Source organism: Phoxinus phoxinus (assembly GCF_949152265.1).
Source record: "Phoxinus phoxinus genome assembly, chromosome: 1".
NCBI lineage: Eukaryota > Metazoa > Chordata > Actinopteri > Cypriniformes > Leuciscidae > Phoxinus > Phoxinus phoxinus.
Window position 1 is genome coordinate 33,183,688 of NC_136876.1, and position 17,311 is coordinate 33,200,998.

General features: G+C 37.2%; 2 protein-coding genes across 6 annotated transcripts in view; one reads left to right on the forward strand and one right to left on the reverse strand.

Moving 5' to 3' along the window:
- The window catches only part of epn2 (epsin 2), a 31,924-nt gene extending 23,033 nt beyond the window's left edge, over window positions 1-8,891 (forward strand). Inside the window, exons 5-10 of one of the 4 annotated variants that reach the window (XM_079607882.1) lie at window positions 1,846-1,981; window positions 3,517-3,684; window positions 3,847-3,936; window positions 5,415-5,612; window positions 5,877-5,912; window positions 6,172-8,891. In XM_079607882.1, coding sequence (XP_079464008.1) covers window positions 1,846-1,981; window positions 3,517-3,684; window positions 3,847-3,936; window positions 5,415-5,612; window positions 5,877-5,912; window positions 6,172-6,548 — 1,005 coding nt within the window. In that variant the 3' untranslated portion in view covers window positions 6,549-8,891. The remainder of the gene's footprint in view (window positions 1-1,845; window positions 1,982-3,516; window positions 3,685-3,846; window positions 3,937-5,414; window positions 5,613-5,876; window positions 5,913-6,171) is intronic. The other 3 variants (XM_079607883.1, XM_079607884.1, XM_079607885.1) reach the window with 3 other exon arrangements.
- A 546-nt stretch (window positions 8,892-9,437) lies between these two features.
- Window positions 9,438-11,720, reverse strand: b9d1 (B9 protein domain 1). Of its 2 annotated transcripts, XM_079607921.1 has the most exons (7): window positions 11,420-11,720; window positions 11,255-11,323; window positions 10,870-10,978; window positions 10,580-10,676; window positions 10,414-10,476; window positions 10,069-10,136; window positions 9,438-9,924 (listed from the first exon to the last, which is right to left on the reverse strand). In XM_079607921.1, the coding sequence occupies exons 1-7, from the start codon at window positions 11,480-11,482 to the stop codon at window positions 9,797-9,799; spliced, it is 597 nt and encodes a 198-aa protein (XP_079464047.1). In that variant the 5' UTR covers window positions 11,483-11,720; the 3' UTR covers window positions 9,438-9,796. The 2 variants fall into 2 exon arrangements, with proteins under 2 accessions (XP_079464047.1, XP_079464048.1); XM_079607922.1 differs by lacking the exon at window positions 11,255-11,323 and having other exon boundaries at window positions 9,675-9,924; window positions 11,420-11,609.
- Between the last annotated feature and the right edge of the window lie 5,591 nt (window positions 11,721-17,311).

Sequence of the window (17,311 nt, forward strand, 5' to 3'; positions counted from 1 at the left end):
GGCTGTTCACTTTTCATAAATCAAATGGAAATCAATGAAAAAAAAAAAAACATTATAATATTTTAACAAATATGAAACGCGCTTTTTTAATGGCTACAACAGTATAGGCCTACATAACCTACTCTCTATTTGTACACATTTCTGCACATTAATTTAATTCTGAATTTTGCACACACAAGTTGAAAGGCATTTGTTCAAATCAAGTTCACGGATAATTGTGCGTGCATTTATAAGCCTAATCATTATGATACTAAAATCTTAACAAATAGGCTATGCTATGTACAAAAAAATCAGATGAGCCCATAATATGAACGGTTAAGCATTTTCCTCCCATAGAAAACCATTAGGCTATAAGAACGCTTAATGTGGCTTCATGCAGATTAGAACGTCCCCTTATTTATATCGAAATTACGAGATTTCGATACTAGGCTACTGTGTCCACTGTGGTCTCCTTTTTGATCAGTGGAAACGATTTTTGCTTGTTTTGGATCTGACTGTCCAGCGTATTTGAAAAAGTTAGCAAACTTTCCTGTCTTTTTGACATTTTTCCACTGAGTGAAACGATCGAGGATTAAGCCCTGGTAAAACCTGACTTTTCAAATGAGCGTGAACGTGAACTGCGCGTGCTGCTCATTCCTGCCAGAGCGCCGCTCTCGTTCACGTTCATTGTATGCGTTCATGCACAACACTGATCGCGATGTAAAGTTAACGCCATTGCATGATCACAGTTCATATGTGTGGGGAAAGATAAGCTATTAGAGTAAAAATATTGCGTTAGGCTACTTCAGTTAATAAGAAAAAAGATTTTACAATTCCTCCAAATGCAGTGATGAAGTTCATGTTCTCATGATCTATTTTTATGAATAAAAATGTTTCAAAACACACACCCCCCCCCCCCCCCCCCTCTGTTTTTTTCACAAATCGCACCCTGTGGACAGCTATGATAAATTAAAACCGTACAGCATTGCAATTAGCTGTATATGGTTACAGTCGTTACATTCTGTGGATGGAGGCGTACACAACCAACAACGATTAATAATGCGTCTTGTGGTATCCTGGGAAACCACGAAACCTCGATGCGGTTGATATCAGTATGCAATGAACACTGATTTAATGAGTTTATTCTCAAGATTGTATTTCGAGTTTTTTTTCTCAAAATTTAACGAGTTTTTTCTCGCAACACAACGACTTAATTCTCGATATTTAATGAGTTTATTCTCGAGATTGTATTTCGACTTTTTTTCTCGAAATTTAACGAGTTTTTTCTCGAAACACAACGACTTTATTCTCGATATTTAATGAGTTTATTCTCAAGATTGTATTTCGAGTTTTTTTCTCAAAATTTAACGAGTTTTTTCTCGCAACACAACGACTTTATTCTCGATATTTAATGAGTTTATTCTCAAGATTGTATTTCGACTTTTTTTCTCGAAATTTAACGAGTTTAATCTCGCATTATAATGACTTTAATCTCGAGATGGTTTTATTTTTTTATTATTGCCTGGCCCTAATCCTCTTCCGTACATCTTTGCTGAATACAAATACTGAATTTGTTTTAATCACTTTTTTTGCAGTCATTCATTTTTTTTTTTTTTTATAAGTTCTATGGTCTGACATTAATGTTTTACCACAAAACTATTTTTAGCTAAGTAATGCCATCAGAAAACAATTTTTTCATCTCTTCAATTAACATAATTTTCCCTTTCTTTCCTTGCGGACTCGTTTACTAAATGTGAGTATTTATCTTCCGATTGGCTACCAAGTTCACATTGACTGTAGCTGGTGTGACTGTTTTGGACAGTAGGATGTAACTGTGGGCACTTATCTCATACACTGTGTGTTCAGCCTCCACAGTCTTCTCTGATGGATCTGATTGACCCGGTTCTCAAGGGCCCTGCCGATCAAGCTGCGGACCCTTGGGGAGCAGGTGCTGCAGCCGCTGCAGCCGCAGGCCCCGCCTCAGACCCCTGGCAGTCCTACGGTAATTACAGACACGTGCACAAACTAGGGCTGCACAATATAAATAAGATTCTAAATATCATGATTATAATGCACTTTTGGTTGGCCATTAGACTTGTTATACTATCCTTCCTGGTTTTGTCACCATTTATATCTAGGCCTACATTTTACGGTTCAAACATCTGCTTAACATCAGAAATCACAGTTTTATCTAAATATTGAGATATGAGGAAAATATATCCTCATATATTTTATTCCTAAATTGAGGAATTTTATTATATTCCTCATATATGTGTTAGGCCAGCCCTAACACAATTTTAAAAAATGTCAATTGTTTTATCATGCATCAACAATAGCTAGTTTCAAAAGTAAACACCCTTCACGTACAAGATCCCATTTGTCTGTGGCTAATAATAGCACATTGACTATGGCTTGTATAATCTCCCTGCTGTGATTTATTTTATTTATTTATTACTTTCTCACCAGAATCATTTGCATAATAGATATGATACAAAGTTAAGGCAGATTTCCATCTAATTTTATCACATATAAAAAATAATAATAACCCTCAATGCTCAGGATGTGAATACCACCTGTTAACCGAAAGCTCCATTTTCTTTTAGGGCCCCTCTCCCCCCCACAGGCTCTATTTCATAATGTTGTTTGTGCCTGTAGCTCTTCGTGGCAGCTCAGTAATGTAGCTAGGCCGGTAGTTGTGCATTCCAGTGTGCACAAAACAAAAGAGACTCAGTATTCAGATCTGCACTGGTAGAGTGAGCACAGAGTCTGTAAAGGGGTTCCTCTTTGAACAGCCCAGTTCTCTTAATCTCTTGCAAATGTTCTGGAAATTAAGCCAGACTAAAGTCATGAAGCGAATGGAGAGAAGGTCTGAGGCAGGTGTACGTGTCTTCTGGAAGAGGAAACGGCAAAAACTGCGACTGCATAGTTCATAATTGGGTCACCTTCACACCCATTTAACTTGCATCACCTGTCACACCCATTTGTAAAATAGAATTTCTTTGGTTGTTTTGCTTTTTTTGATATAATTAAATAGGTGCAAATGACTTAATCACAACAAGAAATGGATTCACCTTATTTATTTTTTAAATGCATCGTATTGTGAATGAGTCATCCCTGCATGTTTTTTTTGTTTTTTTTTAATGTAATTTCTTTAATCAATATGTCAGCTTGACCTCCCAGTGAAACAACAGACTTCTCTCTGGTAACTTATGCTGAACTTCTCCAATCATTAAGTCCGCTTAAACCCAGTCGCTATCTTACAATCAACTACAAGCTTGCATTTAGATCAAACTAATCAACAAGTGATGGATAAGAAGTACCTGCTCTACTTTTATTTTATTTTTTTCTCACTCAGATGTACATCACAATATGGGAGAAAAGATCTGATGATACTTCAGTTACATTGCGACTCATCGGAAGTCTCATCGGGGTTTTTATTTTTTTGTTAGTGTCCTACTAGGATAGTGGCAGTGAGATTTTATCGTAGTTTTTACTTAAAGTAGTCAGTTACCTAAACCATCTGTGTGTATCTTCCAGGTGCCACCCCTAAGCCAGCTGCTCCTGTGGATCCCTGGGGTCTTCCCAGTGCCACCTCCTCAGGCAATCCTCTGAAGAGCAGTGACCCCTGGGGGTCGACCCCAGCTCCTGCAGCTGCTGATCCCTGGGGCCCAATGCCTGCCACCCGCCCCAAAGCTCCTGCCACAGGTGAGCTCTGAAAACTCAACTTAAAAATATATTTCTGTTACATTAGGTAATAAGGCCGCTCTCTTATTTTGAATTCATAATCTTTTTAATGTCTTGTATATATTATAAGTTAAAGGCTTTCTTTATGTATTTTTAATCCCAACCATCTCTCATTTCCCTCAGTCGGTAGCTTTGGTCTTTTTTCCGCACCAAATGGTACTTCCAGGGAGGACCTCTCTGATTTTGATAGTCTTCGCTCCTCAGCACTGACAGGTAAATGCTGACCACTTCTTCTACTACAGTTTACTAGGGATGCACTGAAATTTCCGTTACCAAAAGTTTTCGGTCGAAATAGCCATTTTAATTTGTAATGATATGGTTTCTCAAATCTAAAATCTTTAGTCTGTGCCATTGTCTGTTGATGTGCAGCGTGAACAAAACTTAACTAAATATTTGTAGCGCACCTGCCATTCAATAATTGCTGAACGCTTTGTTACTTTTATTATAAGATTCAACTTTAAAAATCTGTCGATTTTATTATGAAATTGAAACAATAAATGTGGTTTGCCATTGTTTAATACACCGTAAAAGATCACTGTATCGCCTAAGTTTAAGCGGCAGCACTGATCAAGTGCACGTGAACCGATCAACTCATCTCCTCTTTACTACTAGTTACAGCACAAAATAAATATGGGTGAACACCAGAAGGTATGTTGAAAGATGCATTAAAGCTTACAGAAATGAATCCTGTCTCATGTATCCGCTCAATTAGTATTTCAATAGAGAAAGACGTCAATAAAACAACTTGTAGGCTATATAATCAGGGGTGCACAATATAACTGGTACGCAGGTACGCATGCGCAACAAAAATCAGGAATGCGTAATGCCACTTGTGTTACTACGCGCCTTTGCGTACTTTAAGGGTAACTGTCGCCAAAATGCAACCTAGGCAGTGTTAATTACATTTTTTCACAGACGAAAAAAAGACGTTAACTAAATAAAAAACCCGTTTTAAATGACGACCACTATGACGTATTGACATTTTCGTCAACGAATAAAAACTAAATGGAAATGTTAGGGAGGGACGATTGGGGAAGTGATCCAGTCAGAACTGATTTGCCTCTCTTTCGCGTCTGAATGGACAAATAGACAACATTGTCTAAATGTCCGTTTTGGAGAGTATTCACGTAAACAGTCGGTTATGTCTTAACAGAACATACAGTGCATCTGTGCAATTTGATATTAATAAATAAATACCTTCTGTTCACTTAATATTGATCAAACAACAAAATAAAAAGAGAATTTACTACTCTTTAATATCTTTAAGGATTAATTATATTTGATTTAAACAAATAAATAAATCTGAACAATCAAATTACTTAAAATTAATTTTTTCCAAAGGTGTTTTCTATAATTTTAGGTCGTTTTTTTCACGCTGATGTAAAATTAAGTGTTAAGTTTGGTTTTAGTTAGTTATTTTTATGCTATAAAAACGGGAATGTGACGTCACATATGGGGTGAGTACCAAACACCATCTCCTGGTACTCACCTGAGTAACTCACTGAAAAAGTTATGTGCACCCCTGTATATAATGTCACTTAATTTTACATTTACTTCAAGAAAGCTATTCAATGTTCATAAACTCATTAGATAGCTAGAAAAAATAACAACTCTAGTGAAGAGCATTTCTGATGTTTCGGATTCAGCCCAGAATTTTTGGGAGTGACATGAGGATGTGATATTTTCCGCAGGTGATGGTCGAGGAAGCTCTGCCTTGCCATCGCAGACCAGCTTGTCTGTAGGCTCTGATCTGTTTGACTTAACGAGTGGCCCAACCAGGAAAACTCCTGAGTCTTTCCTGGGTCCCAACGCCGCTCTTGTCAACCTAGACTCTCTGGTCAGCAAGCCTCTCCAGCAGCCTCCAGTCTCCAACCCCTTCCTTGCTGGAGGTACCCTTCACCAATAACATTTGCTTTAAGAAAAGTCTTTATTATTGTTTTGAGAGGTCTTAAATTGATTTATATCAGTAATCGTGATACTGTATATATTTTGAAATAAGTGTCCTGGTTTATTTAAGTCTTATTTCTTATTACAAATTATTATTTTAATTTTTTTTCTGTTTATTATAGATATTTTGCTTGCACAAACATATTCAGTATATAGGTTTTACTAGTATTGCAATAATCTGTCTATCTTTTAACACATTGTTTCAGCAAAATCTAATAATGCTCGACCTCTAATTCATTTAGGTGTGTATTGATATATTGGTACAAAAAACAATTTCATTACATATAGGATAAAACATGACTTGCATATTTAAAATTTGCTTTTTCTAATAAGTATAAAGTCCTTGTTGAGCAAGCTGTTTAACAAAGTAAAAGATTTATTTTGAGACCGTATCGATTTGTTCTAAATAGACATTTTATTTGTGCAGGTCTTGAGCCTTACATTTGTATTTTAAAAGCCCTTGTTTAGCAACGAGCTCACCTGTATTTCCCACTGGTTTAGTTTCAGCCTCTGGAGCAGCTTCGGCTCCTGCGCTTGCAACAGCAGCTCAAGTCAACCCCTTCCAGGTGAACCAGCCACAGCCGCCCACCCTCAACCAGATGAGAGTCAGTCCCATGATGGGCCTGAGTGGGCAGGGCTTCAACAGCATTGCCCAGAGGAGCAACGAGCCCTTGCCTCTCTCCTCATTGCCCCCAGCCGGCTCCGTCTCCATGGTACCCATGACCGGCATGGCTCCTCTTGGGCCTGTGGGCCAGATGATGCCAAGCATGGGGATCGCAGCATCCATGTCCATGCCCCAGCCGCTCATGAGCGGAGGGCTGCCGCCCACAGGCGCAGCAACGCAAGCCGGCGGCACAACCAACCCCTTCTTATTGTGAGGAACAACATAGGCTGCCTCCCCGAAACACACTCAAATCTCTCTCCCATCCCCGTTTCTATGGTATAGACAACATGGTCGGTTGTGTTACCCCAAAACCGGTGTGCTTTTTTTGAGACTTTTGGGAGTAGCAGTGGTGTTTACAGGTTTTACACTGGCAGGTGATTCACTTCCTCTCCTGTCAGAGATTGGTACCATACAGCGATTTGGTATTCTTTTCTAAATTTCCTCGAAAGAAACCATCAACGATACAGCGTCTAGGAGATTTTCCTCTCCCCTTCAAAGGGGTCCCGTTTTTAACTTCTTATTGATGGCTTACTTTTCTTATCAGAGGCTTAAAACTAGGAGTACTGGTTTGTCTTAATTTTTCTAATTTCTAATCTTTCGAGCAAGCTCTAACACTTTTAATCCAAGCAGCCTGTACGTTCTACGCAGTGCATATACACTATGTGTATTTACAGTACGCTTAAGTAGACCGTTTAGAGGACTCTCTATCAGTTTACATGGAAATGATTTTGATGTTCCAAGCAGGGATTTTGCACATGCTCTGATCTATCTTCCTTTGACTGTTTGCCCACCGTTAGTCCTTAGCGCGAGAAGCGATGGGAAACCGTTCACTAAGACACGAGCAAATCTGAGGACTAGGAGAGAGAGTCTGAACTGCATGTGTGAATGGTTTTAAACCTGATGCATTGAAAGATGAACTTCATACTGAAGTGGAGAGTTGTTCTTTCTTCCTTTTCTTTTTTTAGTGCATGACAGGGAGTTTGTTTGCATATCATAATACGGCTCAACTTTTATACCGAAGCCTGTTTTTTACTGCTTTACAATCCCAAGACGTTGTTTATTGGGTGAATGGGTTCTTTCAATTCAGTACGGCTCACTATTTGCACAGCTCCATATCTCCACAGCTAATCGATACTAATGATTTAAATTCATCCGCTTAGCTTTTCTGTGAGTGTACAACAACCTGAAATGTGATCATTTCAGTAAGGTTTTTTTTATTTATGTGTGCGCGTGTGGATGGAGAAAAGGGAAACGGGAGGTAATTTTGTGTTTGTTTATCTTCATCAGGTCCTAATGCATCTTACTGTTATAACCAAGAGCTGGATCACTAATCACTGCTTCCGTTGGAGAAAAATATATCAAAGCTTGTTGTTAACAAAATCCTCTGTTCTGTATGGAAAGCTAACTTCCTTATAGTGTTACGAGAATGAGCGGAGATGCTAAGACAGGTCATAGTGTGGGAGGGGTCCCGTAATGGGTTGTTTTTGTTGTTGAATATGTGGTGTAAATGTATGTTAGGGCTCGTATGCATCTTCTGTATTCCAATAATGAGTTTATTTTGGCCACGGTTTTGTAATTACATGAGACTTAAACTAGACTACGAATCGTTTGATATCACAATTAGCAGTCGGTTTAAAGCAAGAACGCCTGGACTTAGGTGTGGCTTGCTATGTCTACACTTTTTAATTCAACCAGTTAAGCACAAGATGGCAACATCTGCCACCGAATAGTAGTTACCAAAGTGACATTGCTTGTCCTTTTTAAATGCAGAGCTGACTACACATTTATCTATCTTCAATTGTTCCCATATTATTATCATCGATATTACTGCTTTTGTTTTCTTGATTACTAGAGTATGGACTCTACGGTTTCTCTCATCTGTGAGCTAGCGACCTCTGCTGGAAATATTGTGGTAGTACTGGCCATGTGCAGCCTTGTAGCAGAGCCTGGGTGTGTTATGGTAAATAATCTGCAGACATACTCAGGCGTTTTAGGGGGTGGTTGTGGCTAAGAGAGCTTTAAGATGTATGTAATGCGCTTTTGATGGACACGATGGTTTAAGCAGGTCTAATCCTGCTAAACAAGACTCCCTGCTAGTGAACATCACTGTACTCGATTATGCAGACTAGTTTGACTTTTGAATCCATACGATATCTTGCTCATTTAGTCTCGGCCATCTTGTTTTGCTGTTACCGTGTATCACTCGTTCTTCTGTTATTATGTACTCATGCATTTATTGTGGAGGACTAACCTTGTGAACATGCATAACATTTTATTTTTCCATGTTGTTGTGTCTGTGTATTTACCAAACTGTCTCATATTACTGGGAGCAGGCTGCTTTTTATGGATATGTGCTCAACTTGTTGGCATTATAACTGTATAATATAATTTATCATCTGTTCTATTGTAACATATTGTTGTGTACCTTATTTCTGTGTATTGGTTTTGTAGGAAAGTCGCAGGAAGAGTGATTGTTTTATTGCCATCTAAACCACAGCAAGTGATAAAGGACCTGTAATTGCAGTGGTAAAACAAATAAATTGTTTCAATGACTTTTGATCTGTCTCTTCATGCTGTTAGTAAACACGCCAATATCACATCCCGTTATGGCGCCGGACGCGGTGTTATTTTAGTATTGAGACACTACTAAAAACGTTTACATTTTATTTTGAACTAGTATATTTCTTATTAATTTAATAGTTTTTCAGTTTTGTTTATTTTAGTACATCAAGTTAGCAAAATGAAAATGAGGACTAACTGAAATTAAGTTTATTTATTTTAGTTTATCTCAGGTAATGTTTGTTTTTCAAAAGTGTTTAACAAAAATGTTAAAGGTAAAGGGGTCCTATTATGCCAAGTATTGATTTTGTTTTTGGGGTGTACTAGGATGTTTTCATTACATGCGTTAAACGCATTTTACATTATTACAGCTCCTCTCTCTCCAGTCTGGTTGAACCCATCGTTTCAACGAAATGTCTCCTTCCGAAATACAGAAATGTGCTGTGATTGGTTCGCTGGCCCAGTGTGATTGGCAATGCCATATAGAGATTGTATATCAAATAAGAAACTAGTTAACGCTGCTGTGAGGGTGTTTCGAATATACGGCTGTGGGAGTGACTAAAATTTACTTCATGTACAAATTTGCAAAAGATAAGGTCTTCCTCGTTAAACGTCATTTAAATAAACGATTTGAATATTAGATTTTTATGAGTCTGAATATTCTAATGCAATATTTTTGAAAAATACACATCCCTAAGATGAAATCTGCAGATTGGAATGAAACTCGGGTGTGCAAATTAAGGACAAGATTAGTTCTTTCAGTCAGAAATGGTTGACTCTTGAAAAACAAAACGAGATCAGTTTATTTAAAAAAAAAAATACAAACAATATAATGTGTAGTAATAAAGCGGCTACAAAACTAACTGAATAAAGCAACTAAGATACAAAAGTTCCTTAAGGTTATCAAAGCTGTTGCGGTGTTCTTGCAGGTGAATGCTCTATTGATGTCGTGTCATAACCCAGCTTCTTCATGTCCTTAGTCACAATGTTGAACTGTAGCGTGACACAACCTTGTGAGCGCACCCTTGTGACTGCAAATAGATAAAACTGCATCTGTTATGGCTCATAATTACACTTGTTAGGAGAAGAACATTTTTTGAAGACTCACTATGATAAGAGATGTCAACAAATACTGCAAGGTTTCATTTTAAGTCAAAGGTTAAATGAGAGTTCACCTTCTCTTCCCTCTCCTTGAGCAACAACCTTGGGATCTGTGAACTCTGGACGCCTTCCCATCAGCCAACTGAGTACAAGATAAAACATGTTAGATGCAGGGCCTATCATACAAATCAATGTTTTCAAGTTACAATGTACTTGCTCATTTAACTAAACCAACTCAAGTTCATATCAATTCTTGAGGACAAAAGGGAAGGGTGACAAGAAATTCAATTCAGATCACAACCCTAAACTGGTGCACAATAAATTGGGTAATTTTAAAATGTTGCCATATGTCTGCATTTAAATACGTGTAAAACACTGATCAGTAAATAATTAAGAATATGTGATAAGCGAGTTATAACCTTGTGAACTTCTGCAGTCTCGACGTAGACTCCGGAACAAACATAGGAATGGTTTTGGTGTGTCTGGAACAGAGAGCATTCACGTGTAATCGTACATTTCAGACACATCTCAAGCATGCTGGATGCTTTTGTCACATTATGACACCACAATCTCAGAGTGACTCACTTTCCAGGTGTAAACGGGATGTGCACGGCTCCATAACCTCTCACAATATCATTTCCAAAGGTGTCGGGGCCATACACACTAACTACAATCTGGGGCCCTGGAGAAAAAGAAAATGTGAAAAGATGAATGGATATATATTACAGCTAACCTGATATTGCAATGCATATAGTGATCACAATTAAGCTGCATTCCAATATATGACAGCAGATTTTGTGCCGATCTTCAGACTAATATTCCTCTCTACAATGCAAGCATATTATTCTGACTCAACCAAAACAAGGTGCACTTACAGCCAAACGGGTTCGTGCTTTTGAATGTGATGTCCAATGGGAAATTCCACACCAAACTCTGAGATCCTCTACCTTTTGATGTTATTTGAGAAATGCCCTCTTCCAAGCCCTGGCAAAAGACAAACTTACTGTTGTTGAATTTATGAGAATAGGCCTAATACAAAAGCTTATGCATCACGTCACTAAAGAAGAGTAGTGGCGACAAAAACCGTAAAAGAATCACTAACGTTGCTTTATAAAGATAATTCCTTAATATATGACATATTATCATTATTCAAGTTACATATTAAATGATGAATATATTTCATGTTAATATATAAATGTTATAGCCCTGATTTCCGTTACTGTAAGACAAAAGGAAGTAAAGGAGGTTGATGTCACTCACTGATGTGGGCGCCCAGTCGTGTCCATAAACAAAACAATACTTGCAGTACAGATCATCATATTCTGGGAACTTTAGACAAAACACGACATGTAGCGTTAATTAAGCAAATTAACCCACGTTAACGACTGCATCAAACTCGGCCTCTATAAACCACTGTTAACTTACATCAGCTGCTTCGATTTGCCCGTTGATCATGAGAAGAAAAACAGCTGGATTGTTTGAGGTCATTTTTACACCATTAACACCCTGGGAGACATTTAAATCACAGCAAATGACCCTCGCTGCATTGAAATATCAGGCTAGCTGTAAATTAATGGCTTCCCGTTGTCAACAGTTCTTTGGCTGCTATGGACGCTTTCAGTACGGCAGGCAATAAGGTCCAAAATTGCTAGACAAAACGCGTTTGTAAATTGCTTTTCCACTAGGTGGTTGTCGTGGACATGAAATTGGGGCCGCGTCCGAAATCGCATAGCTACTCTCTTGAGTAGGTAGGCTACTATTTTTTTTTTTTTTAAATACAGTTATAGTATGAATGTTTGTATGAATGCAATCCAGAAGTAATCCTACTACATACGACATGTTGATTCAAACTTTGAATTTGGACATAGGCTACTTATTTTGTCACACGTCACTATAGGGAAGTTTGTGATTTCGGATCATGGTTTCGGATGCATACTGTGAAAAATGCACTTTCCGGTTTTATGGATAAAGATCCGGTTTCCTGCGTTTTTCTCTCAAGAGAATGATTTATTTACATGATAAACATGGGTTTATATTTCCAGGAAAAAAATAAACATGCCACATTCAAATATACACTACAAGTCAAAATGATGGGCACACACAACTTAATTTGATTGTTTTCCACACAAATAATAACCTACATAGGCCTATAAAGACAGAAATTTTAAATAATTTAAATAACTGGTTTCATATGTCCATGTAGACCATTGTTTATATGTAAGTGCAATGGTGAATTTTGTCCCAATGGTTCCCATTTTCTTATGGAAATAATTTACAAACCTTATAAAAATGTTAGCACTTGCTGGATCTGCCATGTTTGGGCATATTTGATGTTAAATGTAACTCTATGGTTTGCAAAGCAAACAATTTGCAGGGAAGAAGACATAAATTGTGTATAATTACAGCATGAGGTCAAGAGATTTCTAACCACCTCATTCTTTGGTCGCCAGATCTGTCTGTGTCATCTAGTATAAATTCCAACAGCAGCTAAAATAATAACCAACCAACCAATGGCAAATCACTGTTTTCTCACCTGAGCAAAATGGATAACCATCTCAAGCAATAACGCCCTCTGCCTTTACATGATCTGGGTAAGCAAGGCTACTAAATTACTCTCTCACCCTTTCTGTTGATTGAAAATTCACTCTGCATTTTGATTGTTCTGGATGCATTTTACCTTGTGCAAAGCTCTCTTACAGACACCGAGACCTTGACACTGGAAAAACAAGAGAGACATCCATTAAATAAAGCAAAAATGGAAAAGTCCCAGTGAGACAATATGTTACGCAGAGAATCAATATACAAATCCATGATTGAATTTAGGGCTCGGTCTTTTGTTTTAGTTCTACACCCCAGTAAACTCTGATTCAAGCCTTTTTTTTTTTACCTAGATGAAGACCTGCCTGTCACTTTTTGGCCCTACAATGTCCCAGTTTGAGCTGTCCTCATCTGTTGCCAATTTTTCCCTCTCTGGGACCAGGTCTTTGACATACACTATTTATAGCAATAGACTTCTGTACTACTTAGAAGTCCTCCACGGGACCTGTGTCTCCCTTTTTTAGGACTGAAATAAAGAGTCATTCAGTCGTTTCCGTGGGGCTTTTTTTTATTTTTTTATTATCCCAACCCATGTGGCTTTTAGGTTGAGCGTATTGTTCTTGTCCTCCATTAATAGCATAGCACAAATGCTTAGTTGTGAAATTTCTGTTCCTCAGATCTCAACATTATGTGAATAGCTGTGTCCATCTGATTGTTTTGTTGACCTTTGCTAGTGTCACCCAAACATGCACCAACTGTCCACACCATAGCAAATGTCATGGAAATGTCATGTGCCCTGGGCGGGTTTGGTTGGTGGTCCGAAAGATGATCTTGTGTTTTCTTAAAGACAAGTGATCTCCATTGTTTAGTCTTGAAAAAAAGCTTATAATAGCATTCATCCAGTTTTTGGGTCAGTGACATGGCACTTTTGTAATGTTGTAAAAACGTCTTATTTTGAACTTATTCAATTGAAAAATAAAAACTTTCTTTGAAAATTTGGATGATTCAGAGAGATGTATCCAAGATATTAGTGCAGTCCCTGACCGGCATCTGAAAGGACTAGGTTACTCTTTCTATGAGGGTCTTTGAAATGCTCAGCTGAGACACAACCTGAATGTACGTCATGTAAAATTGTTATCGATTTATGTCCTTTCCTCCAAACTCCAATCACGGTCAGAAAGCAGAGTGCCATTTATTATGAGGTCTGATCATTAATATTGCCTCTCCATTAGCCGGAGTGCAGCTCTGTGACAGCATAATGGCCCGCGTCAGACAGATGACGGGGTCACCGTGGATCTGCACGTGTCAAATTACAGCAGCCCACACTTGTGGCAGGGATCAGGGCTCTTTCATTGGGACCACTCCCTAATTTTGCGTGCAGGATAAATCTTCCCCACCCAGGCTTTTAGAGGTTTTCCATTTGATAAATAATAAAAGAATGAATTTTCTGTTAGGAGCACATAAATGGTTTTGTCCCGGGCATTACCGTAACTGATGTTTACTGATTTTCTCGGATTGATCTGAAGTTAGACAGGAAATACAACAGAGGAAGGATAAGAACTTATTTAAAAAAAGTTTGAGTTTTTTTTTAAGTATAGTTTTTTATTTAATTAGGCTGCATTAAATTGATCAGAAGTGAAAATACATTTATAATGTTACAAAAGATTGATATTTCAAATGCAGTTCTTTAGAAGTTTTATTCATCAAAAGAATCCTGTTTTCAACATACATAATAATAAGAAATGTTTCTTGAGCATCAAATCATCACATTATAATGATTTCTGAAGGATCATGTGACACTGAAGACTAGAGTAATGATGCTGAAAATTCACCTTTGCCATCAGGAAAAAAATTACATTTTTAAATATATCAAAATAGAAAACTGTTATTTTAAACTGTAATAATCTTTCACAATATTACAATTTCTTCTGAATGTTTAGCAAGTAAATGTAGCTTTGGTGAGCATAAGTGACTTTGCTTCATTCAGTAGTTCGGAAAGGTTGTAGACCACTTGAACAGTAAAAAAAAAAAAAGGTTTTGTTCCTTTTTTCTGCTAGTTTTACATTAACGTGTCTATACGGTTCACTAGTTGGATGAAACACTTGCGTATAGTTGTATTATTGATGTGATATGATTACTTTATTTATGCCATTTTGTTCAATTTACACACTTTCAGACTATTCAAGCTCTCACCCACTAATGAGAAGATCCGAGACAGCAGAGACAATTTTGTGACGATGATTATGACATTTCCAATCATTGCTAAACTAGAAGGAGACGCAGATACATAATTTCTGTAATTATTTTGTTTGCTTTGTAGGAACTGTCTGCAACAAGAAAAGTGAACTGACCATGAACATGACCTTTCTGCCATTTAACAATATGAAGAAAGATGTTGAGCGATTTGAAGGTGAGGGAAGTTCATTTGCTGAGGACGAGGCCTCTGACTCCACAGATCAAATTTAACGACAGGTGGTCATGGCCTCGTTTAACTTATGTCCGTTTAAATTAAACCCTGATCTGTGAATTTATGTTCCATTCCTTATGACATTTAATTTATGTTATGCCCACTGTCCAGAATCGTATATGACTTTAGAGTTACTTGAATAATTTATGGGCAGTAAAAAGTGATGATATATGTTCTCAGTATTGATTAGTATCTGAGCTTAACCCTCAGGTCACTGATCACTGATCACTAATAACATCATAGTTGGGTGCTTTGCACTAATGTGTGAGGATTATCATTTAATTTTAAGAATTTTCATTAAATAAAAGCCATGTTAAAATATATCATTTGCAATATAATGGGCAGGCTTGCTCTCCTTGTAATCCTTATAGGGCTGCAATATAACTTTACAAAATGATTTCATTATATATTAATTCATAAAAAATATTTGTACATATTTAAATAATAAGTATTATTATTCATATTTATAACAATCATTTTTTTAATTATGACAGATAATAAATAAATATTTTTTATTTATTATTATTATATACACATATAGGCAGCTAAGTATAATATATCATTTACATGATTAGTATTAAGTAAATATTATGCATATATAGTGTACATTATTTTGTTATATACACAGTATCATAATATTACAATTATAATAAAATAATATGCAAATATGTATAATATTTATTTAACATATGTGTTTATGTGTTTTAATAATAATTATTGTTGTTTTTATTTTATTTTTTTATTATGGTAAAAAGCATTTGGAGGTGTATCGATAAACATTTCCTTAGTAAATATTGAAACCCTGCTTAAGAATAAACAATACTGCAGAAGATTTTGAACTCCAAAGAAGAAATGTATAATCCCATAGGCGATGAAATCTTTATTTCAGGAACTGCAGAGCATGCACCGAACATGGCCTGCCTACTTTGAAGGCTGGTTTCATAGACTCGCAAACAGACTCGCAAACAGACCGCTCTGCAGCATTTTGCCTTTGTTAGATAAGACCCCTGAAAAGAATCTGAAAAAGAAAACGAATCACTGCAACCCTAATCTGAATTGCGAGTGCTGGTTTGGTAAAGAACCGGACCGTTTACTGTACTATGGTGGCAGCGTGCATTGTTTTGTGTGTCTTTGTGTGTGTGTCTCACAGCAATAATGCATTCAGCAGTCTCTGGTGAAAACAAACACTGTCAGCATCTACCCCTCTCCTTTTCTCCACACCTCACGCTGTTACTGAAAGGCCGCTGCAAACAAATCCATCTCTCCTTCAGTGTTTATCTCCTCTGTAGTACCTGGACTCAGCTGAGGTTCATTCATTTTGCGTGATGTTTACAACAGTGGCTTTAATGTGTATTTCTTTTATTGTTGAAGCACGTTAAGTTAAACAATCCTGATCCATGAAAAAGGTTTTGCAGCTATCAGCGTAAAAGCAGCATGAAAACAGCATTGAATAAAGATGAAAATTTATTTTACTTTGAGAGTAAATATCTTTGTGAAAATCCAAAGAAACGAAGCTACTACATGTATCTACATAAATGGTTGAATCTCAATTTTACAGAACTAAATCCAAGACACACGGCGTTCCAAACACAACAATCGCTTCTAAAGGGGACAATCTCATTGGCCCTGAAATGAAAGTGATTGGAATTCTTTTGAAAAATGTAATTTGCAAGTGGAATGGTTACATAACAGGTCTATTTCATACAGCGAGTATAACAGGGTCAAAGCTTTGACACGTCCAGATCCCGGTAGAAAAGAACATGGAGGCAGGTGAGTCTAGAGGAAGGGGTGGGAGTTTTAATGCCAGAGAGTTTTGATTGAAGACTGCCGTATGACTCATGTGACTATTATTTCAAAGATTTCATTCACAGTTGTATATTCGTTGTGTGTGATGAAGAGAGTTGGAGGCTGCCAAGCAGCAGTGTCTAAGCCGTGTGAAAAGGTATTGCAGTTGACAAAGGAAATCAATCTGTGCCTTGTGTATGTCATAACTCTCACACGAAATGCCTTTTTTCTTCAGTTCTTCAAGTAAAACCTGGTGACCTTGGTAATCTGTTAAAGGGATAGTTTCACCCAAAAATGAAAATTCACCCTCATGTCAAACCTGTATGACTCCCTTCCTTCTGTTTAACACTAATACAATATGATTATTTTTCTTTATTTTGCATGTACAATGTTAAAACAATATTGGACCCCACTGACTTCAATTGTTTCAACAATTGTCTGTTTAACTGTTTCAATTCACTGTTTCAATTATGGTTTTCCATTTGAAGCAAATTATGTTGCATGTGATGCGTGGCCATTTATCCCCC